Below are 25,126 nucleotides of genomic sequence, written 5' to 3'. Positions count from 1 at the left end.
AATTCAAAGAGGTCTAATGACTAACATTTTCTCCCCCCAAAGGTCCAAACCATTAAAATGTCTAACGTGGGCTATGATTTGGGGCATATGTCATTCTTGTATATGTATAGCTAATAAACAAAGTACTACATTTCAATAACATTTCAACAATATTTATTGCATATTTTCAATGCAGACACATTAAACATGAGGTAAAATAAATATGCAGCCTAATCATAAATAAATGTAAGCCTATCACAAATGTTTTCATTTCAAGCAAAACCAGTCTGCATCGTCACAAAAAATAACAAAAATGCCTGTTGGGCAGTGAATGCATGGGAGAGGACTCTGGTGGACTGATCATACTGGGTTTTGAGTTTGTTTATTTTGTATGCCCTCACCTCAGACTGCTGTGGATATGTTTGCTCAGAAGATCTGTGCTTTGTCTCGTAGTGGCACTTTCAAGTTGGCACTTTTTATTTGGGCCACCGTCTCTGAACATATCGGGCAGAGTGGTTTGACACTTACTGCTGGAAGGATAAAGGCAAAGCAAAAAAAATAATGCATGGCCGCTTAGGGCTTCCGTAGGATTAGGTTCAACAACAAAGAAATTCTTTGTGTTTTTGAAGAGGATGAATCCTGCAACTTTTTCGGAAGTTACCTATTGACGCATGGATCTCCACTTCCCCCCAACTATTATCACCTCTCGGTAGTGCTTCTCTTTGAGTAAAATGCTTTTGCCTCTGTTGTGATGTCATAGACTCCAAATGCATACAAATATCTTGACCTGGATAGAATTTCTGACACTCCAAGTTTTATGCTTATGCTCCTCCCCTTCAATCTGATGAGCCAAAAGATGATCAGATTACTTAAAGATAATAATTGCATAATAATCGGCCAGTACATTTGCATATGAATCCAAAGCTACTCAAGCTACAGTAAGTGAGCATATGCATTTTACGCCCTGAATTGCCCAATTAAACAAACTGCATTCCTTTTCTAAAAAAAATTGTCACTGTAAAATAATGGTACAAAGCATTCTTTTATTTTTTTGATCTACAGTTAAATAAAAATTAAACTGGAAAATTAAATGGTAGACTATACGAATAAAATGAATACAAATCACAAAAATGACACTTGTGAATGAAACAATTTTATATATTAAATTCAGAAATCTTGAATATCTCTGCAGCTCATCAAAAATATAAATGGGGTGTCCATCAACTGAAAGCACACTGTCAGAGATAAAATTTAAAGTAGAATTTTTGTATTTAGTTACTTCTGTTTCTGAGTAAATAATGTCGTGTCAAAAACGACTAGCCGTGCTGTCACGGTTTCCCCTTTAGGCAGCGCGCTGGAAAGCATGAGGGTCGCGCGTGTGCACGAGCAAGGTGCGCGAGCGCCTGCTCTTCGAATGTTGACAACTGTGACATTGTTTACCATGGACACGTGCATTTGTTATGTTTCTGTTCTGTCTCCTCCCTGTTCTGTCATTGACTGTTGTTCGAGCGTGTGTCTAGATTGGTGTCAGCCATCAGCACTTAGCGTTGATTATATTTGCTTATATACCGCGCGCCTCCGAGTACATGGCGCGGAGTATTAGATAAAATACATTAGATTAGTTAAGTTATGTTCCTTGTTAGATATAGTTAAATAGTTAGTTTCATGTTAGATTAGTTAATTTAGTCCACGCTGGTTTCTCCGCTCCCAGTTCATAGTCATAGTTCATGTTTATTGTTTTGTGTCTTGACCCTGTTTTCTGTGACCGCAACTTTGATTCCTGCTTTGCCCCGTTTATGCCTGTTTGCCGATCGCCCGACCCTTTGACTGTCTTGATCATGTTTTGGATTACGTTTTGGATTTGTCTGCCTTTGTCTCTTTTAATAAATACGTCTTTTCCTGCACCTGCTTCCGTACTCAACTCCCTTACGTTTCGTGACATGACACGTGCTAATTACCTTTTCCATAAGTGATCATACTCAATCATACTTTCATGCACAATTGAAAGTAAAAATCTAGAACACTTTGGATGAGAGAAGCAAAAATCCAATTTATTGTTCACAAAACATGAGATCCAATCAGTGAGACGTCCCAAAGTTATCTGAATGTATGCACAGACTCAATGCCCTATTTATACAGTCTTATCTTTAGGTTACACCCAATTATTTTATTATTTTGAAATCCCAATATGCTTTAATAATGTCTTTTTTGATTTCCCCTTAAACTCTATTTTTTTCCATTTTAAAATACCATTAGAATAAACTTTTCTCACTTTGGAATCCCCTTAAAACCCATTTTCAGCCATTGGATATCTCCTTATCTCCATGTTTTTCTTTCTGGTATTTAAAAAGTTTTCCAATTCCCTCACTGACATACCTACGTGTGGTAACCGATATTGCAGACTAGCATCTCACTGCACCGTTGTCCTGGACAGTTTGGATATTTTACCACTTCATTATGGGTGAGATATATTTTTATTATTGCTTACTGTTTTCTCTCTAATCCTAAGCTATATGTTTAATATGTTTTTGGTGCTTCTTAAGCATCACATGAGTATGTGTTTTCAACTTTTTATGCTCTTTCCATGCAGTGTATTGATACCTGTTTCCTACATTCTTTGCATGTGCGCTGTACATGTATATATGTGGATATATTTTAAGTGTTACCCCTACGGTTTTATCTAATTTTTGTGCTTTCTCTCTGATCTCTGTCCAGCTGACCTACGCCCTCATTCAGCTGGACCTTCTCTCTCTCAGCTGCTTAGTCTCAGGCCTGGGTGAATATCTACATCAGCTGGCACATTTGGCAGTGGATGTTACAGTTCTGCTGGAACGTCTCTGCTCTTCACCTGTACCCCCAGGGTTTCCTCATTCTCCCGCTTATCATATCATTCCATCGGTAACCTATGCTCATGCTTCTACTCAAACTGAGGCTCAACTGTATCCCATAACCTCTGTGGAGGGCCTGTTTATTCTTTCCTCTGATGATGATAGTAGCTTTGCTACATACACACCACCATATTACCCATCACCTACTGATTATTCTCAGACAAGTCCTGTTCCCTCCCCAGTGTATGATGTGTACGATAGTGATTCTCACTAAATTACATACTCTGTTACCCTTGTGTTTTCCTGTGTATTAAATTTATTACCACAATAAGCATTATGTCATTGAATCACTAGTGTGTTTTGATTTGATGGTCAGAAGCTGTACTAAATGACGAATAACCTAAAAATCACAAACATCCATCCATCCATCCATCCATCTTCTACCGCTTACTCCTTAAAATCACAAACATGACACTTGTAAATAAAGTAATTTTATATAAGCAAATTATTAGATTATTAAAATAAAAAGACAGCTAAATAGTGAAAAAAAACATAATAATTGTTGGAATTTATACAAACGAATGACTGAATGACAATAACTTGCTAATAGTCCATCACCTAAATCTTTGGCATTGGCCCCCAGTCAGTGTTCATGCCCCCAATGACCAACTATGTCTGCATGGATAAATATAGATGATCCGTCTGTAAAGGCAACTCAAAATGACCAAGATCAGCAAATTGCATTTGCAAGACATCAGGACAGTGATGGCTGCTGGAAGATCTACCTGAGAAATCACTATCTAAGTTCCCTTGGCGTACAGGATACATTGAGCGCAATCAGAAGACATTACAAAGCACGAAGACTATGTATGCGTAAGCCTCACAAGATAAATACACAAGTTACATCTTAGCAACTTCATATAATATGATGGAATTAAAAATTAAAATAAAATAAATCAGTGGTGTTATAATGTTGGTAAAGAAAAATGTTTATTTTTTTCCAATTGGTTTTTAGTGACTTTATTATAGCCATTCGTTACATCACCAGCCAGAATGATTGAGTTCAGCTTCTGTGAGAAAACAGCTATGGCATGACAGTGGAGTAGAAATCAATGAGTGATCCATTTGGAGGATCAGGCAAAGAATGGTTTGGAAATATATGAAAACCCAACGCTTTCCCATGATCAGAGACAAAAACAGAGAGATACGACTCCAGTAAATGCAAAAATGGATCAATGAGAAGGAGATGTTTCACAACGTCATCTTCACCAATGAAACAACAGTGGCTTTGGAGCAATTTGCCACCATGTTGTTCTGTAACACAGGGAGATATGTCTCCAAACCAAAGCCAAAACACCCACTGAACGTTCATGTGTGGGGAGCAATATCGAGACTAGGACTGGGACCTATTGCAATCTTCGAAGGGATAATGGACCATCAGCCCCATATATTAGGGATAATAAATTCTGATTTGAGGAACTGACAGAAACGGCATGCAATAATTATATCAATAGACTGTTTAAAGTTTTTCCAGCCATGGTTGAGCGTCAGGGTGTACACACTGGCATGTAGCAGATCATTTCCAATCTTTCAATAACTACCTTGTACATTATGTATCCTGTTTAGATTTGCTAAAAAAAACAAACAAACGTGACTTAACAATAATTTGGGATTGTAGTACACAGACTTAACCCATTCGTGTTATTTCATATAGTAGCTTTGCTGATCGTGTAGTTATTCTAAAATGTGAAAAAAAGAGAAATTTTAAATAAGCAAGTGTTTAAAACCTTTTGACAGGTAGTGTACTTAATCAACTTGATTTAGCTTTACCTTTATTAAATAATTGGTTTTTTTGAACAATGCAGAAATGCATGTAAAAAAAAAAACCCTTTTAATTTTAATAAAATAAAATTGTGGGATTCGAATTCAGAATTCGATGGAGTAGGACACGAAGTTGGAGGCTCCTGCTGATTTCGATTAAAATTGTAATTAATTAGCACTTTTCGGTCATACAGTAGATTTTGACTTATTCTACACCGTTTCCTTGTTTGCACTTTTAACTTTGTGGTACGTTAAAATGTCTGGAAAGAACACGAAAACCCGTGGTAGTATTCAGACACGACTGAGGCCAAGTGCCACTTGGGCTTGAGCTGTTGGCTTTACTGAGGAAGGACATCGCCGATATTCTTTGAAAAGGAGCTCCAGGAGATTTTCAGGGTTGCGCTGTCTGCTGTTCAGCTTGACCTGCAGGCCATGAAAACACAGCTGGCTAGTGATAAAGTCGTTACCGAGGCTACCATATCAACACTGAAAGGTACTGTTGGGGAAATGGAGCATGCTCTCTCCGGTTGCACCGATGACATAGCTCAAATGAAGACTACTATCGAGTCTCTCACTGCGACCGTGACTCAATTAGAGAATAAATGTGAGGATTTGCAGTCGAGGTCACGGCGCAATAACGTTAGGATAGTCGGAGTTCCAGAGGGCGCTGACACATGTACAACTGCTGCTGTAGCGGCCTTGTTAAAAGAGGCGTTTGGTCTGGAGAAGGAGCCGGTTTTGGACCGGTCCCACCGGACCCTTCAGCCGAAGCCTGAGCCTGGTGAATGACCACGAGCTATTGTGTGCAGATTCCACTATCACAGTGACTGTGTTGACATTTTAGGCCGTGCGAGAGAGATCCAGCGGATTAAAGTGAGGGATTTGACCATCTCCATTTTCCCTGACTACACAGCCAAGACAACCCGGGCCCGAGCTGCATTTAACGAGGTTCGGCGTCAACTTCGTGGTATTGAGGGCGCTCGCTCTGGAATATTTCACCCAGCTCGGCTTCGCATTACATATAACGGTGTTCAGAAGGAATTTATTTCAGCGGAGGAAGCAGGAGACCATGTTAAACTCTTGATATTGGGGTGAACTGCATCACCTACATAGCGGCGTCTTTTTCGCTTTTCTTTTATTATTATTTTTTGCACTCGGCCTTCCAGCTCTACAGTATTTGGATTTTTATTGAAGATATCGTCGTTGCATTACTTCACCTAGATTTTGTGGACTCACTCCTCTCAAATCTACTTCTGTATTAATGTGGTTCTCTGTTTTGAGGCTCTGACTGGGTTAGAGTTTCTGTTTATTTAATTGTATGTGTTTTTTCCTCGGCTTTATGTCCTACACTGTTATTTGTTACAAGTCTTTAAAAGTTAAGGACATTATATTTGTTATTGTGCGCAGACTGTTTATCAGACTTGAAGTCAGTAGGGGCTTTTTCTCTTACTGGAACTTTTTGTCTTGGTAATTTTGTTGGTTAGTTCCGCTTACTCTCCGAGTTGTTTTCACATTGTGGACAACTTTTGGTTATTGTGGGGAACACTGCTGTCTCATTTTTTTCTTTTTTTTAATGGAGACTTTGGGGGTGTGTGTGTGTGTTTGGGGGATTGTGAGAGCAAACAAAACATGCCAATGCTTTGAAGGATGCGAACTGGAACGGAGTAATGTTAGTCAATTGCGAATCTGTTTTTAGAGGATTTAAACCTAATATGGTGAACAAATTATATTATAGAATTCAGGCAATTTTTCTGGGGTTATCTCATACAGTGTGGCAAGTAATAATCTGGAAAGACCTTTGTAATAGTCTAAAACTGGATTTAAAGAGAAGCAATTCAGTAAATGTATCACATGTAAATGTATCATATGAAAATGAATAAATAAATTAAAATGAAAAATAAAATTGTGGTGCAGTGAACTCTCACTCCAATGAAGCACTAAGAATGACGTAATTGAATCAGTGTTCCTACACTCTCAAACTACTTAAATATTATATACCTTAATATTTTGCAATAAACATAAAATATATGATCAAATTATGTTTGATGTACGGAAACAAATTATGTTAATGTAACTCAATTCAGTCACGTGGAACCTAGGTACGAATTTGAATTAAGTAAATTCACAGGGCTTTTTTTTTTTTTTTTTTTTGCAGTGTGTAGATTTCTGTGTTCACTTTAAACTAATTTTTTAAAATAATAAATCTAGGAAAAGAATAGTAAACTAATCTAAGAAAAGAACAAAAGTTTCCATTGGCAAGAAAGGAGAAGATTGAATTAATTCAATGTTACCTTGAGAAACTTTCTACAGTTAAAAAAAATGCTCATTTAAAAAACACTAAATTGAGGCTTGAATTGAAAGTTGCTGGCATACAAACCCTGCATGTTACCACTGCACCATCTTAGCACACATGTAGTAATTTAATTAACTACTATAGTTATTGTACCTGTACTACAAGACTTGATCACACTCACTTTGCATACTTAAATCTTGTAATTAGAAACTTGTTTAAATTAGGTTTATCAAAAGTTTTGGCGAGAAAGGTAATATTTTTTTGTGAACCATTTGACCACACATTCCATTTTTATTGTACTGTGTTCAGTTACAGTATGTTGTTCCATGCACGACCTCGTGGTTATTGTGTGAAGCACAACAAATTAATTTAAATTCTTAGAACTGTGCCTGCAGTGTACCGCGTGATCACACGTGACTAAGCATGTGAAACCAAGTGAAAAAACGTGCATTCTTAAAGACCATATCTGTACACTAGCAAATTGGCATCTAAATGGCTAAATTAGAAAAAAATAATCTAGGTGTTGGAATGGACAGAGGTCAAAGGACAGAACTCAACCCGTTGAGATGCTGCAGCTGGATCTTTAAGAGTGCTGTGCATAGAAGAATGCCCTCAAACAGCAATGAATTGAAGCAATGTTGTAAAGATGAGTGAGCCACAATTTTTCCAAAACAATATGAGAGACTCCTACAGAAAACTTCATTATAACTTCAAGTTATTGTTGCTGAAGGTGGTTCTATATGTTGCTGAATTATAAGGTGCACTTATTTTTCCCCACCTTATTTTTGAATGTTGGCTCACTTTTGGGGAAAAATGACTACATATTGGAATATGTTGTGGTTTTGTTTTTGTTATTGCCTGAGATTATTTATAGAAGTTGGTGAGGACCATACAATTGATATTTAGGCCTTTATAATATGAATTAATTAAATCAGTGTCAATAGTTCAACAGTCTAATATAATATCTCCTTTTTAGGGCCCGAGCACTGCTGGTGCAAGGCCCTATTGGATCTGCACCATTTATTTGTTATTATTATTATTATTATTATTATTATTATTATTATTATTAGGGCCTGAGCACCACTGGTGTGAAGCCCTATTGGATCTGCTCCGTTTATTATTATTAGGGCCCGAGCACCGAAGGTGCCGCACCTCCGGTGGACACCATAGGGGCAAATGCACCGGAGGTGCAGGGCCCTATTGTTTTCCTTGTGTTTATTATTATTATTATTATTATTATTATTACTATTATTATTATTATTATTATTATTATTTATTTTTTAATTATTTTTTTCATGCATTCCTGTGATTTTAAGGGCCTAAACATATGCGGAAACTCATGAAACTTGCCAGACACGTCAGAACCGGTGAAAATCTCATAGTTCCGTAGGGCATGGGCGTGGTCGAGGAGCTCCATAGTGCCTCCGAATGTAGGCAATGGTCGGGATGAAGTTGCATAGATGAGCAAAAATTTGCAGGCATAGATGATGTTAAATTGCGAAGTTTTTGCTGCACAGCGTGGGTGTGGCGCTCTCACAAATTTTGATGTTTCGCCATGAAAAAGGAAGTTGTTATAACTCAAACATAGAATGTCCAATCTGCTCCAAACTTCACATGTTTGATAAATGTCCCAGCCTGAAGACACCTACATGCCAATATTCAGTAATAGTCATAGCGCCAGCTGCTGGCAACAGGAAATTACATGTTTTACATCATGATACAGTCCTAACAACATATGAATGCGAAAAATTACAAAAAAAAATGGAACGGAGTACCCCTGGCAGAGCAGACCCAACGTACATCCGGGTGTGAGGGCTCTTTCATTGTTGCTTGCAGCTTTAATTATTATTATTATTATTAGGGCCCGAGCACCGCTGGTGCGAAGCCCTATTGGATCTGCTCCATTTATTAGGGCCCGAGCACCGCTGGTGCGAAGCCCTACTGGATCTGCTCCGTTTATTATTATTAGGGCCTGAGCACCGAAGGTGCCGCGCCTCCGGTGCAGAGGTGCAGGGCCCTATTATTTTTGGCGTGAATATTATTATTATTATTATTATTCATGCATTTGTGTGATTTTAAGGGCCTAAACATACCCGAAAACTCACAAAACTTGGCAGATGCTTCAGAACCGTTGAAAATTTAATAGTTACGTTGGACATGGGCATGGGCGTGGTCGAGGAGCTCTATAGCGCCCCCGAATGCAGGCAGTGGTCGAGATGAAGTTGATCCGATGTGCACGAGATTTACCGTAGTGATTGCTCTCATCAAGTGCAACAAAGTTCACATGGTCTTATCTGACTTCGCCCAACAGGAAGTCGGCCATGTTGGATGAAATGTTGGATTTTCAGATTCCCACTGTGTTTTGAGAGACTTAACATGGCTGAAAATCCATGAAACTTTTCATATGCATTTGTGTGAGGGCTCTTTCATTGCTGCTTGAAGCTTTAATTATTATTATTATTATTAGGGCCCGAGCACCGCTGGTGCAAAGCCCTATTGGATCTGCTCCATTTATTAGGGCCCGAGCACCGCTGGTGTGAAGCCCTATTGGATCTGCTCCGTTTATTATTATTAGGGCCCGAGCTGTCCCGCCGGTGATTGCTCTCATCAAGTGCGACAAAGTTCACATGGTCTTATCTGACTTCGCCCAACAGGAAGTCGGCCATGTTGGATGTTTTGAGAGACTTAACATGGCTGAAAATCCATGAAACTTTGCATATGCATTTGTCTTACGACATTAATTGATGTGATGTTGCATTTTATCATAGTTGTGCCTCATAGGCTCCATAGCACCCCCTACGTTTTAAATGCACATTTGACAACATTGGAATGCTCGAAAACTCAGGATATTTGGCACACTGATTAAAGCATGGCAAAATGATACATTTATTTGGTCATTTAACTTAGGTGTGGCAAAATGGCTCGATAGCGCCACCTACAAAATTTCACCGATGTGCAGCTCATGCTACGTTTCACCTACGTGTATGAAATTCGGTAAACATGTGTAAGATGCGAATACGTACAAAAACTTCTCTTGAACCCATGCCCTAAACTCAACGGGAAGTCAGCCATTTTGATTTTTCTCTTAAATTTTTACTCCGTTTTTTGCCATTTCCAGGCCTCGTACTTTAACGAACTCCTCCTAGAGATTTCATCAGATCAGCATCATATTTGGAAAGTCTCATCCAAAGGTATCAATGATGCTAAATTGCGAAGCCTTTGAGTTTTCATCGCACGGCCTGGGCGTGGCGGTCTCACACATTTCTATGTTTCGCCATGAAAAAGGAAGTTGTTATAACTCAAACATAGAATGTCCAATCTTCTCCAACCTTCACATGTTTGATAAAAGTCACAGCCTGAAGACATTTACATGCCAAGATTCAGTAATAGGCATAGTGCCACCTGCTGGCAACAGGAAATGATACATTTTACATCGTGATACACTCCTAACAACATGTAACTGCTAAAAAGTGCTAAAAAAAATGTAATGGCATTCCCCTGGCAGAGCAGCCCCAATGTGCACCTGGGTGTGAGGGCCTGATCATCACTGCTTGCAGCTTTAATTCTTCTTCTTCTTCTTCTTCTTCTTTTCCGAAATGAATCGCATTTTAGATGGCCTAAACATACCGGGAAACTCACAAATCTTTGCAGACGCATCAGAAATGGTGAAAATTTACATCTGATAGGGGTTCCAGAATTGAGTGAGGCAAAATGGTTCGATAGCGCCACCTACAAAATTTCACCTATGTGCGCCTCGCGCTACGTTTCACCTACATGCTCGAAATTCAGTAAACATGTGAAATGTGCCAATACATACAAAAACTCTGGCCTGATGAGATCTACATGCCAATATTAATTTACATTCATACCGCCACCTGCTGGCAACATTAACTGACATGTTTTACACTAACTCAAACATACAATGTTCAATCTGCACCAAACTTCACATATGTGATACAAATCCTGCCCTGAAGACATCTAGATGCCAATATTCAGTTATAGTCATAGCGCCACCTACACCCAACAAGGAATAAAAAATATTACATGGTGATACACTCCTAACAAACTTTACATATTTGATAAGAATCCTGGCCTGAGGACATAGACGTGCCAACATTCAGTTATAGTCATAGTGCCACCTACTGGTAATAGGAAAATGTCAAAAACAACTATATAAAGTCTAAAAAATGGAATGGCTTTCCCCTGGCTGAGCAGCCCCAACATGTACCTGGGTGCCAGGGTCCGTTCCTGGCTGTTTGCGGATTTAATTGGAAATTAAAATCAACCTTTAAATAAAACAAAATTATCAAAAGCTCAATTTTAGTGTAGAATAATAATAGTCAGTAACTTGGTTTCTGAAGGCTTAGTTCTGATACTGCTTCTTGCAATGTTCGCAAACAAATTTCTGTTACACCTGACTTTGCCACTTCACTCCTTCGTCCATCTGGGTTCACTGGTGTTTCTTTCACTCATTTCTCACTGCTTGATTCTGAGGCTCTCACAAGGGAGGTATCTAGCATGAAATCAACCACTTGCTTACTTGATCCAATTCCCACAAGCCTATTTAAATCGTGCTTCGATTTTTGGAGCCCTACTATCCTTGATATTATAAATGAATCATTGGAGACTGGGGTTGTTCCAGCAGTACTAAAGACTGCTGCTGTTACACCTGTGCCAAAGAAAGAAAATGCTGCTGTGGATGATTTTAACAATTTTCTTCCCATCTCAAATGTGCCGTTTTTGACAAAAATACTTGAGCGTGTTGTTGCCTCTCAATTGTGTAATCATCTTACAATTAATAACCTATTTTAACCCCTTCAGTCAGGTTTTCATAAATTTCACAGTAGTGAAACAGTGTTGGTCAAAGTTACCAATGACTTGTTGATGGCCTCTGATTCTGGAGCTACTTCCATTCTGATTCTTCTTGATCTTAGAGCCACCTTCGATACTGTTGATCATGGTCTTTTACTTACCTGCCATGAAAGTGTTTTTGGTGTGTTGGGGACAGTTTTAAACTGGTTTGAATCCTATTTTACTGACCGTTTCCAGTTTATTTCTATGGGTGGTTACAGGTCTGACACTAGCTCTGTGCTCACTGGTGTTCCTCAAGGATCAGTTTTAGGCCCTTTACTTTTCAATATTTATTTAACTCCATTCAAAGTCTGAATATCCACTCAAAGTCAAAATATTCACTCAAAATCTGGTGATGTTTGTTTTCTTTCTTTCTGACATAAAAACATGGATGAATAATAATTTTGAACAGTGGGAAAACTGAAGTTATGCTTATAGGTTCCCGTCAGCAAATTCTCAAAGCTGGTCCATCATCTTTATTTGTTGATGGCTCTGTTCTAGCGACTCGAAGTAAGATGAGGAACCTTGGAGTAATTTTTGATAACAGCCTTACATTTGATTCCTATGTTCAGACACTGTTAAAGCATCCTTTTTTCACCTTTCAAATATAGCAAGACTGCGCCCTATACTAAACCTCTCTGTAGCTGAAAAACTGATTAACTCATTTGTTGTCACTCAGCAAGATTACTGTAATGCCAGAGTGTCTAAATCCACAATCAATAAACTGCAATATGTACAAAACTCTGCTGCCAGGATCTTGACTGGGACCAGGAAATACAATCATATTACTTGTGTTTTGGAGTCTTTGCACTGGCTCCTGGTCAGGTTCCTTGTCGATTTTAAAATTATGATGCTGACATGCAAAGCATTACTTAGCTTGGCTTGGCTCCTGGGTGACAGGGCTTTTTCTGTCTATGCTCCTTCCCTTTGGAACTCTCTTCCTCTTGAACTTAGGGAAGCTCAGACCTTTGGGATTTTTAAAGCTCAACTCAAGACATACTTTTTGAAACTTTCATTTGAGTGTTGATGTTTATTTTTATTATTATTATTATTATTGTTATGATTGTTGTTGTTATTCTTATTAACTTATATATATATTTTTTTCTGTGTACTGCTTATGTTGTGTACAGCGCTTTGAGAAGCTGCTTTTAAAGGCGCTCTATAAAATAAAGTTTTATTATTATTATCTGCAAAACTTCAGGCTAGGTGGGTAGGGGAACTAGTGTTAATTATAAAGGTAAATTAAGCATAGAATAATGCCAGTATCCTCATGCCTCCACAAAGCTTCATGCTAAGTGGGTAGGGGATCTCATCTGGATCCTATGTTTACCTTAACAACACACAGGTTATGGTGACTCGCTGTGGTTTAAATTGTATAATTAACCAGTGTTAATTATAAAGGTAAAATAAAGCATAGAATAACTACAATATTGTTATTCCTCCACAAAGCTTCAGGCTAGGTGGGTAGGGGAACCAGTGTTAATTATAAAAGGTTATTATAAAAGCATAGAATAATGCCAGTATTCTAATGCCTCCACAAAGCTTCAGGCTAGGTGAGTTGAGGGTCTCCTCTGGATCCTACGTTTGCATTAACAACACACAGGGTACCATGACACAGTTGTTTTACAACCCTGTGTAATTAACTAGATTAATTACAACTAGTCAAAGCATGGAATAGCCACAATATTCTAATGCTTCTGCTAAGCTTTGGGTTATGTGAGTAAAGTGTACTAAACTACCTGGATGACTGGTTAATTCTAGCGCGATCCAGGGAGTTGGCGATTCAACATCGAGATGTTGTTCTTGCCCACATGAGGAGCTTGGGGCTCAGGTTGAACCCCAAGAAAAGCATGCTTTCTCTAGTGAAGAGGACGACTTTTCTAGGGTTTATATGGGATTCTACTACTGTGAGGGCATATCTATCCTGAACAGAGTTAGGGGATAGGGTCAATCCTATCAACATTGAGCAAGATAAAGCTGGGTCTGGGCATCCCCTGCAGTCTCTATGAGAGATTGTTGTGGCTTATGGCAGCAGCAGCTAATGTCATTCCATTGGGCCGGTTGCACTTGAGACCATTTCAGTGGTGGCTGAAAAGTCGGGGGTTTCTTCCGAGGACAAAACCCCTGAGAGTAATCAGTGTCACGCGGTGATTCCTGCGTGATCTGAGAATTTGGAGGTGCCCCCAGTTTCTAGCCTTGGCTCACACTTTAGGGGCATCTCCTTATCACAAAACTGTAATGACAGACCCCTCCCTCATGAGCTGGGGCACTGTCTTAGACGGCTGTCCAGCTCAAGGTCTCTGGAGCGGCCCTTAGCCAGAGTGGCATATAAATTGCCTAGAAAAGTGAGCCATATTCCTAGCACTGAAATTCTTTCTTCCTCAGTTGAGAGGTCACCATGTGCTAGGTGTGCCAGACAATACAACGGTGGTCTCATATATCAACCACCATGGAGGGTCACATTTGCACCCCCTGTTCAGGCAGGTGCAACTAATTCTTCTCTGAGCAGAGGGAAAGTTTTTGTCAGTGACTGCAATGTACATTCCGCTCAACCGTAATGTAGGGGCAGACATCCTGTCAAGGCAGGGGCTGAGGCCCGGGGATTGGAGGCTCTATCCACAAGTGGTGGAGTCCATATGGTGGAGGTTCAGTCAAGTGGAAGAGGATGTGTTGGCCTCTGAGGAGAGAGGACACTGCCCGCTGTGGTTTGCCCTTACTCCTCCCGCACCATTAGGGCTGGATGCCACGGGCTGGATATACACGTGGCTGAGGTCACGTCTGTATGCCTTTCCCCCGATTGAGAGGTCACCAAGACTGTCTGTGTCTGCTGATAGTAGCACCTTATTGGCCAGCTCAAATATAGTTCTCTGAGATAATATCCCCGCTAGACAGCACTCTTTGGGAGATTCCCTTTCGTAGGGATCTACTGTTTCAAAAAAGAGGATTGATTTATCTTTCTCTGGAAGAACTATGGAAATCATGGGCCTAGACCCTGAGTGGCACCAGCTCACAGGTTCTGGTCTCCCAACCAAGGTTGTAAGCTCAGTAAACTGTGCAATAGCTACAGTCCTGGAGTTCTTACAGGGTTCTTACAGAGTTCTTACCCTCTGAGGAGGGATAGCTACAATTAGGGTCTACGTGGCCACCATTTTGGCCAGCCATGTCCCTATTGATGGAGCCTCTGTGGGGCAACATCCTCCAACATCGAGGTTTATGCATGGTGTCAGACGGCTGAGGCACATCTGCAGACCACGCATACCTTCCTGGGACCTTTCTGTGGTCCTGGAAAGTCTGTCAGGCACCCCATTTGAGCCCATAGAGTCAGCTTCTGAGAAGCTTCTGACTCTAAAGGTAGCTCTTCTGCTGGCCCTGACATCTCTCAAGCGAGAAGGAGACCTACACCCTCTCTCTGTTGCCCCTTCCTGCCTTGACTTTGGCCCTGGATTAGCCAAGGCCTTCCTATATCCTAGGCCGGATTATATTCCTAAAGTGCCTACTTCTGCTGCCCAGCCGGGTAGTGTTGCAGGCTTTCTGTCCTCCTCCATTCCTCACACTAGAACAGCTACCGTGTCCTGTAAGGGCTCTCTGTGCTTATGTCCACCGCTCCGGCCAGTGGCATAAGTCAGAGCAGTTGCTGGTCTGCTTTGGCGGTGACAGTAGAGGTGATGCTGTGTAGAAGCAGCACATTTCTAATTGGATAGTAGAAGCAATCTCTAGTGCTTAAAGCAACTATCTCTAGCAACTAAAGTCCTCTTTCCCATTGGCTGATGTTAATTTTCATGAATACACCATCAGGAGAAAACTGAACAACAATATTAGATGTGAAAATGTCAGGACATTTGTTGTTGGTCTGAATCTCAGGAGTAAGCGCATCATGCAGCAAGAGATGTCACAAGTCAATGACACTAAGCACACAAATCATTCTACCAAGAATGGTTAAAGAAGAATACAGTGAATGTTTTGTAATGGACAAGTCAAAGTCCTGACCTTAATACAGTAGAAATGCTGTGGAAGGACCTGAAGCAAGCAGTCCATGTGAGGAAAGCCACCAACATTCCAGAGTTGAAGCTGTTCTGTACTGAGGAATGGGCTAAAATTGAATGGGAGGAATGGGAGGCCTGTTGGAGTTTGTAGCCGGTGCACAGCGTAGCCGGGGAGTTTCTCTGCGAAGATTGTCTGCATCTGGAAAAAAGAGCGAGAGAGAATAATTAGTGGTCACTGGTGGTGCTGAAGGCAGTTTTGGTCTTTGCATCTGGTGCCAGGGTGACCTGCCAATAGCCCTCTGTCAGGTCTAGGTTGGACATGAATCAGGCTGTCCCCAGGTGCTCTATCAGATCGTCGACTCGGGAAGCGGGTAGCTGTTGAACTCGGAGACTTGGTTGAGCTTCCGAAAGTCATTGCAAAGACGAGAGTTTCCATTGGGCTTCAGGACCACCATGATGAGGCTGGACCAGGGACAAGTGGACTCTTCAATGATTCCATCCCGTAGCATGCTGACTTCCTCCTTGATAGCTTGACGGCAAGCCTTTGGGACACAGTGTATGACCACCACTCTCGGTGATGTCTTGATCTCATGCTGGACCAGGTGGGTCAGGCCTGGGGTAGATGAGAAGTTGTCGGCGAACTGGTTCACCAGCTCCATTAGCTAATGGCGCTGTGTGGGGGTAAGCTCTTCTCTTTGATGGACCAAGGTACACTTGTCAGGCTCTGAGGGGACAACAGAGAAGGCAGAGAGCACTGGGGCAGGCTGGACCCATTTTTTTAGAAAGTTAACATGGTATAATTGAGGGTTTGTGTGCTTACCAGGCTGTTGTAGGCGATAGTTCACTGGGCCCACCCTCTCGAGGACTGTGTAGGGGCCCCGCCAACAGGCCAGTCACACTTAGTGTGAGCTATTGCAAAATGAAACACTATTCCTAATTTACATTGCTAAAAGAAATGAGGTTGAATACTAATTATACAGTCTTTAGATCATATATATATATATATATATATATATATATATAAGTAGTAAGTGTACAGCTTGTGTAACAGTTTAAATTTGCTGTCCCCTCAAAATAACTCAACACACAGCCATTAATGTCTAAACCGCTGGCAACAAAAGTGAGTACACCCCTAAGTGAAAATGTCCAAATTGGGCCAAAAGTGTCAATATTTTGTGTGGCCATCATTATTTTCCAGCACTGCCTTAACCCTCTTTGGCATGGAGTTCACCAGAGCTTCACAGGTTGCCACTGGAGTCCTCTTCCACTCCTCCATGATGACGTCATGGAGCTGGTTGATGTTAGAGACCTTGTGCTCCTCCACCTTCCGTTTGAGGATGCCCCACAGATGCTCAATAGGTTTTAGTCCATCACCTTCACCCTCAGCTTCTTTAGCAAGGCAGTGGTCGTCTTGGAGGTGTGTTTGAGGTCGTTATCATGCTGGAATACTGCCTTGTGTCCCAGTCTCTGCTTCAGTAGGTCACAGTACATGTTGGCATTCATGGTTCCCTCAATGAACTGTAGCTCCCTAGTGCCGGCAGCACTCATGCAGCCCCAGACCATGACACTCCCACCACCATGCTTGACTGTAGGCAAGACACACTTGTCTTTGTACTCCCCACCTGGTTGTCGCCACACACGTTTGACACCATCTGAACCAGATAAGTTTATCTTGGTCTCATCAGACCACAGGACATGGTTCCAGTAATCCATGTCCTTAGTCTTCTTGTCTTCAGCAAACTGTTTGCGGGCTTTCTTGTGCATCATCTTTAGAAGAGGCTTCCTTTTGGGACGACAGCCATGTAGACAAATTTGATGCAGTGTGCGGCGTATGATCTGAGCACTGACAGGCTGACCCCCCCACCCCTTCAACCTCTGCAGCAATGCTGGCAGCACTCATACATCTGTTTCCCAAAGACAACCTCTGGATATGACGCTGAGCATGTGCACTCAACCATGGTCGACCATGGCGAGGCCTGTTCTGAGTGGAACCTGTCCTGTTAAACCACTGTATGGTATTGCCCACCGTGCTGCAGCTCAGTGTCAGGGTCTTGGCAATCTACTTATAGCCTAGGCCATCTTTATATAGAGCAACACTTCTTTTTTTCAGATCTTTGCCATGAGGTGCCATGTTGAACTTCCAGTGAGCAGTATGAGGGAGTGTGAGATCGATGACACAAATTTAGCACACCTGCTCCCCATTCACACCTGAGACCTTGTAACACTAACAAGTCACATGACACCGTGGAGGGAAAATGGCTAATTGGGCCCAATTTGGACATTTTCACTTAGGGGTGTACTCACTTTTGTTGCCAGCGGTTTACACATTAATGGCTGTGTGAGTTATTTTGAGGGGACAGCAAATTTACACTGTTACACAAGCTGCACATTCACTACTTTACATTGTAGCAAAGTGTCATTTCTTCAGTGTTGTCACATGAAAAGATATAATCAAATATTTACAAAAATGTGAGGGGTGTACTCACTTTTGTGAGATACTGTGTGTGTATATTTTATATATATATATATATATATATATATATATATATATATATATATATATATATATATATATATATATATATATATGAAGAAGAAGCTTTTTATTTTGTCACATTACAATACAGTGAAATTCTTTTCTTCACATATCCCAGCTTGTTTGGAAGCTGGGGTCAGAGCACAGGGTCAGCCATGATATAGCGCCCCTGGAGCAGAGAGGGTTAAGGGCTTTGCTCACATGACAGCTTGGCAGTGCTGGTGCTTGAACCCCGATTTTCTTATCAGTAACCCAGAGCCTTAAAAATTCAGTAACAAACGTTCTCATATCTCACAGTTTTGATCGAGGCATATCGAGATGCTTGTTGAGACCTTTTAGCTTACTTCACATCGCTGGAAAGGTTCTATTCAAATGATGAGATTCAAGATGATCTAGTCAGGAAGTCCCAGCAAAATATTCCAGCGGTTCAAACTGAGGGCTCAAAAAAATATTGTACCAAAATTGATCAAAATATAGAAATGACCGTAGTTCAGTGATTGGGCTTGTTCATTCGAATTATAATGTCGCTTAGATGTGTACGTGGATGTCACTGTCATAATCTCACCAGTCTTGGTCATTAGACAGAGGTAATTGAGTAATACTATTTAGATGGCTGCCCATGCTTGCCCTTTTCTTTGTTTAGACCCAATAGATCTGTACACACTTAATTTGAATAGCATTATCTCTAGTCAGAGGTCATGATCACTACTGTCAGAACAAGTCTACCAATTTTACTTTTCTATAATAGTAACTTTGCATAATCATACCATGTACATGTTTCCCATGTACACTTAAATAGAACAATATTACAATAATCAGAAGTTAAGGCTCACCCTATTTAGATTGGTCAGTCAACACTATGTTGTTCTAAACGGAAAATCCTTTTAGCCTTTACAGTCTAAGTACACTTAACTAAAGCCAAGTTGTTAGCCTGGACTCTAAAATCTCAGTTGGCATGCCCCAATGCTCCACCTAAACCTGGATTTTGTAGAATGTACAAGAACAATAGTGAGATGTGATCTTCCAGTCTCCACTCAAGATGCTAATTCTGTGGGATAGAGTTCAAATGTTAATTTTCATTAAAGAGTCTTTTGTCTTCAGATAGCAGTTCTTTCCAGGTTCAGACATCTTGGCACCAGCTGTACACACGTAATTGAGGTTTATTAACCTAAATTGCAAAAAGGAGTGTAAATCTTGTGGGTGGCCTAAAAAGTGTAATGCAACAGTAAAAATATTTTTAAAATGTAATAATTTTTAAGCAGCCTGGCCTATTTTGACAGTGTACACCAAAAAGATGGAAGACTGCCTGGAACATAAGGGTTAACGTGAAAGAACAAAGAATCCATGTTTAGGTCTAGTATATTACCATATATTAGTATATTACCATAAATTGTAAAAAAACAAACAAATAAACAAACAAAAAAACAACAATTAATTCATATTGAAAATAGGACTTTTACCAGACTGATGAGCTGCTAAAACTTGCTTTTTCTTTTTATACATTTCAGTATTATTTCACAATCAGCTTCAACCATGAAAATCAGAAAGCTCTTGAGCTTCGCACTGAAGATGTGAAGGACTGCGATGAATGGGTAGCAGCAATAACACATGCCAGGTAGGCTAATTCCACCATACTTTAACTCTGTTCCTGGAAATCTGTGCTTTAGTTTAGATCTTACAGAATCTAGATTGAAGATTCAGATTCTCCTGAGGACTACAATGCCTGGGTCAAGTGTGGAAATATGTCTGAAGTAGCATTTTCTAATTAACATTATTTGAATTCAAAGTCCAGAAATTGTGTCATAAAGATCTGTAACTAGTAATCTATGGATGTTTTTATTAGTTTGGCTAAATTTTTAAAAACTAACTTTTAATAACTTTTTAAGGATAACTTAGGGATCTATGTGTTCATCATGCAGTAATCAAATCACGGCATTGTCTTAAGGACAAAATGATTTTGGGTTTAGTGGGAATATTTATAATTTCAGTTAAGTATTATTTTTAGTGCCTGGCATATTATGGTTATGCTGATATATTCACCACTGGGAGGTTAGCTCAGCAATGCATAATGCACAAATCACAGTTCAGATAATGCACTTTGTGTGGCCATGCTTAATCATTGCTTAATATTTCATGCATAATAGGACATTGCAATGAATCTTCAGTTTCTATTAGATAATAAGGGTTAGTTATACAATGTTATTTCATATGTTATTTTTTGCATTCTTAAGACAAAATCTGTGGTATTTTCTAATAAATCTGTATGTGTAACATAAGTATAGGTACCAACAATTATGTTAGATTGTTTTAATTTAATTGTTTTCTGTAATGTTTCCTCTGCATGTGTTTTAGATCTCATATGGGAACAATCCACAAGTCATTACTTGCATGCACTTCCTGCAGCACTGGTTGATATCTTGTGATTTTGTAACATTGTAAATACAGTTTACAGGTTTTGGGAGCATTGCTGTGCATGCAGATTGCTTCTCATCTAATGAGAGTAACTCTCTTTCAAACAGCTTTTATAAGGTTTCCATACCCTTGCGAGATTTTCATCAACTGTATACAATGTACAATGTATGCAAGGTGTACAGTGGCAAGAAAAAGTATGTGAACCTTTTGGAATTTCATGGTTTTCTGAATAAATTGGTCATAAAATGTGATCTGAGCTTCATCTAAGTCAAGGGTATTGACAAATATAATGTGTCTAAAATAATAACACAAAAAAAATTCTGATCCCTCATGTCTTTATTGAGAACAACCAAAAAAACCTCATAGTGCTTGTGGAAAAAGTATGTGAACCCTTGAGTTAATGACCTCAAAAAAGCTAATTGGAGTCTCGTTAAGAAAATGAGTTTGGAGGTGTGGACTACAGCTACTTTGACTGATAAAAACCCCTCAAACTTTTGGAGTTTGCTCTGCACAAGAAGCACATGCTTATGTGAGCCATGTCTCGCCAAAAAGAGCTTCCAGAGGATCTATGATCAAGAATTGTGGATTTACATAAAGCTGGCAAGGGTTACAAAGTGATTTCAAGGACTTTAGAAATTCACCAGTCTACAGTTAGGCAAACATTCTACAAATGGAGACACTTTGGGACTGTTGCTACTCTACCAAGAAGTAGGCGCTCAGTCAAAATGACACCAAGAGCACAACGAAGACTCATCAATGAGGTAAAGAAACAACCCAGAATGACAGCCAAAGATTTGAAGGCATCATTGGAGCTGGCTAACATCTCTGTTCATGAGTCTACAATATGTAAAACATTTAACAAGCAGGGTATCTATGGCAGGACACCACGAAGGAAGCCACTGCTTACAAAAAAGAACATTGCTACATGCCTGAAGTTTGCAAAAGAGCACATTGACACCCCACAGCGGTATTGGCAAAATGTTTTGTGGACTGATGAAACTAAGATTGAACTATTTGTTAAAACCACATATCACTACATCTAGCGTAGACAGGGCATGGCATATCATCATGAAAACATCATCCCAACCATAAAGTATGGTGAAGGAAACATCATGATTTGGGCCTGCTTTGCTGCATCAGGGCCTGCCCAGCTTGCAATCATTGAGGGGAAGATGAAATCCCAAGTGTATCAGACAATTCTTCAGGATAATGTGAGAATGCCTGTACGTCAGCTGAAACTGTGTAGAAGTTGGGTGATGTGACAGGACAATGACCCAAAACACCAGAGACTTGCTCTCATAACAAAATGGCTTCAGAAAAACAAAATCCACCTTTTGAAATGGCCAAGTCAGTGCCCAGACCTCATCCCAATAGAGATGCTATGGAATGACTTGAAGAGAGCCATACACATAAGACGTCAAAGAATATGACAGAGCTAAAGCAGTTCTGCCAGGAAGAATGGGCTAAAATTCCTCCTGAACAATGTGCAGGTCTGATCCACAGCTACAGGAAGTGCCTGGTTGAGACTATTGCTGCCAAGGTGGGGTCAACCAGTTATTAATTGTAAGGGTTCACTTACTTTTTCCACTGCCATTTTGAATGTTGAATGAGTGTGTTCAATAAAGACATGAGGGATCAGAATTTATTTTGTGTTATTATTTTAGGCAAATTATATTTGTCAATACCCTTGACTTAGATGAAGATCAGATCACATTTTATGACAAATTTATTCAGAAAACCATGAAATTCCAAAAGGTTCACATACTTTTTCTTGCCACTGTTCGATGAGTCATGCGTTTTGTGCTGTGTCTTATTTAGTTTGAATTAAAAATATTTTGTTGTGATTGGTTTCTTTTCTCATATTTTATTTATTTATTTATTGATTGATTGATTGAAAAAAAAAAATCTGTGTTTAACTTAATGATGCTTGCTGCAAGTGTTAATATTGCAGCTGACCAACCCATTGAATAATGGTAGTTAAGTAGGTACTACAACCCCAGGCAAAAATTATGAATCACCACATTTGGAGGATGCTCACCCAGATTTTTTACTTTGTAGCAAATAAACAAATCACAGATATGATACAAAACAATTTTTGTTTAATAGCTGAACAATCTGGCTTCATGAAACATACCTCACACAAATTAAATTAAATTATTTTAATTAATACCATATTGTTTTCCAGATTAAAACGAGGAAAAAAATATGGAACCATAAAAAAAAAAAAAATCATCACAATGATCCATCGAGCTGGTTCTGACATTCTTGAATAGCATTGTTATGGACCAATTTTTTTTTATTTCCACCATAAATTTTCAGGCGGATTGAGATCGGACTGTAATTTAACTTCTTTGAGGTATGTTTCACGAAGCCAGAATGTTCAGCTATTAAACAAAAATGTTTTGTGTCATATCTGTAATTTGTTTATTTGCTACAAAGTAAAAAAGCCAGGTGAACATCCTCCAAGTGTGATGATTCAATAATTTTTGCCAGAGGTTGCAATTCTTGGGGATTTAGTGTCTTACTTCATGGCAGTGTGATGCACTGATTCTGTACTGATTGCATGTCTTGTCCACTTGATGTATAGTAATTGTTTTCTTCCAAATATGCAAAGCTTCTTTAAATGCAGGAGCAGTGTGTATAGAATGGTTGCATGGTTGTTCTGAGACCTACACAGGCTTCATTTTCAAATATAAACTAGAAGAATACTTATACAGATTATTTCTAGAGTAACACATGGCAGTTTCACAGGATGCTGGGTGCTGAGGAAAAAAAACACTGTCACAACATTTCTGATAAATTGTGAAAATAGTGAATTCACAGTATGTCCAGACAACCTGTGTAGTGTTATGATTATGTGTAATGATGGACCCATAATATGATAGTTTATATTATGATATTGTTTGTTTGCACATTCAGCTACAGAAACCTGGCCACAGAGCATGAGACTTTAATGCAGAAGTATCTCCATCTGCTTCAAATCGTGGAGACAGAGAAAACAGTTGCAAAGCAACTTCGACAACAGATAGAAGATGGGGAGATTGAAATTGAGCGCTTAAAATCCGAGGTAAGGTTAATTTGAAGTGCAATAACAGGTAATGGTCATACAGCGGTAAACAAATAAAAAATCCCTTCACATGACACAACTAAATTTTCCATATTTCTCAAAAGCAACATATTTCACTGATATTCTTAGTAACTGAGTGGATCTTTCTTAGATAAAGAAACTTTTGCATCATTTTGCAAATTCATAAAAGCATTTGCATCTTGGAACCATCCAGTCAAATTCCTCTTTTCTTGTAAAAAAAAAAAAAATAATAATCCCTTCAATAGATCTGTGGTCTTTATTGTGTTCCTTGTCAACCAGATCAAATAAATACTTCACTTTAAAGGGCAAATGTGGTGCTCTGCATGGGATCTTTTGCCAGCTCTTGTATATGTTGCATCTCTGTACAGAAACATGATGATAAATGCTTTCAGTTGATCAGTATATGAGAACACTCAGACTAATTTTGGCATGGAGGCGGGAAGGTGTTTTACAATGGGGTTGCTGGCATTTTAAACAATACACCTGATTGATAGTCAAATCATTTTTCTTTTAACTGAGTTTTGAGAATGTGTGTTGATTACAATAATCATTCCACACCATGGTTGAATTCTCGAATCAGGAGGTGTTGAATAATTTTCTATTGCAGCATTTAATAACTACAACTGTAGCAAAATGAGAGCTTTTATATTAATGTGCCCATTCTAATATTTTATCACACACAATTGTATATAATTTTTTTGTATGCTGTAGCATTACAGTTTTTCTTTACTGGAACTAAGGGGTGTAGTTGAAACATGTTCCAGCATGACAGTCCATAAAGACATGGTTTGCTGAGGTTGGTGTGGAAGAACTCGAGTGGCCTATACAAAGCTTTGAACTCAACCACACTGAACACCTATAGGATGAACTCGAATGCCAACTCCTCCCCAGGCCTCCTCTCCTGGCATCATTGCCACATTTCAAAATCTAGTGGAAAGCCTTCCCAGGAGAATGGAAGTTATTATAACAGAAAAGGTGGGGAGGAAATCTCGAATGGGATATTCAGAAAGCTCCTATGGGTGTGATGGTCAGGTGTCCACAACCCTCCGGCTTACTTCAGCATCACTTACAGTATGTTATAGCAGCTACAGTGTTGTGAAAAAGTATTTGCCGCCATCCTGATTTCTTCTGTTTTTGCATACATCTCATATTAAATAGTTATAGATCTTCAAAGGAAATACAACATAAAACAAAGGCAACCTGAGTAAACACACTATACAGTTTTTATTTGCTTATTCATTGAAGCAAAAAAACAAAAAAAATTCCAACACCTATCACGCATGTAAAAAACTAATTGTCCCCTTAAGTTTAAAATCTGTTTGTGCCAACTTTAGC

At 39.5% G+C, this 25,126-nt stretch overlaps 1 protein-coding gene across 3 annotated transcripts in view; it reads left to right on the top strand.

The window, feature by feature from the left end:
- Positions 1 to 25,126, top strand: part of rasgrf1 (Ras protein specific guanine nucleotide releasing factor 1) — a 415,815-nt gene that overhangs the window by 28,060 nt on the left and 362,629 nt on the right. For all 3 annotated transcript variants that reach the window (XM_053623247.1, XM_053623248.1, XM_053623249.1), the window contains exons 2-3: positions 19,800 to 19,906; positions 23,623 to 23,770. In XM_053623247.1, the coding sequence (XP_053479222.1) occupies positions 19,800 to 19,906; positions 23,623 to 23,770 (255 nt within the window). The remainder of the gene's footprint in view (positions 1 to 19,799; positions 19,907 to 23,622; positions 23,771 to 25,126) is intronic.

Source organism: Ictalurus furcatus, chromosome 4 (assembly GCF_023375685.1).
Source record: "Ictalurus furcatus strain D&B chromosome 4, Billie_1.0, whole genome shotgun sequence".
Lineage (NCBI taxonomy): Eukaryota > Metazoa > Chordata > Actinopteri > Siluriformes > Ictaluridae > Ictalurus > Ictalurus furcatus.
This window is presented reverse-complemented; position numbering and strand designations above follow the sequence as displayed.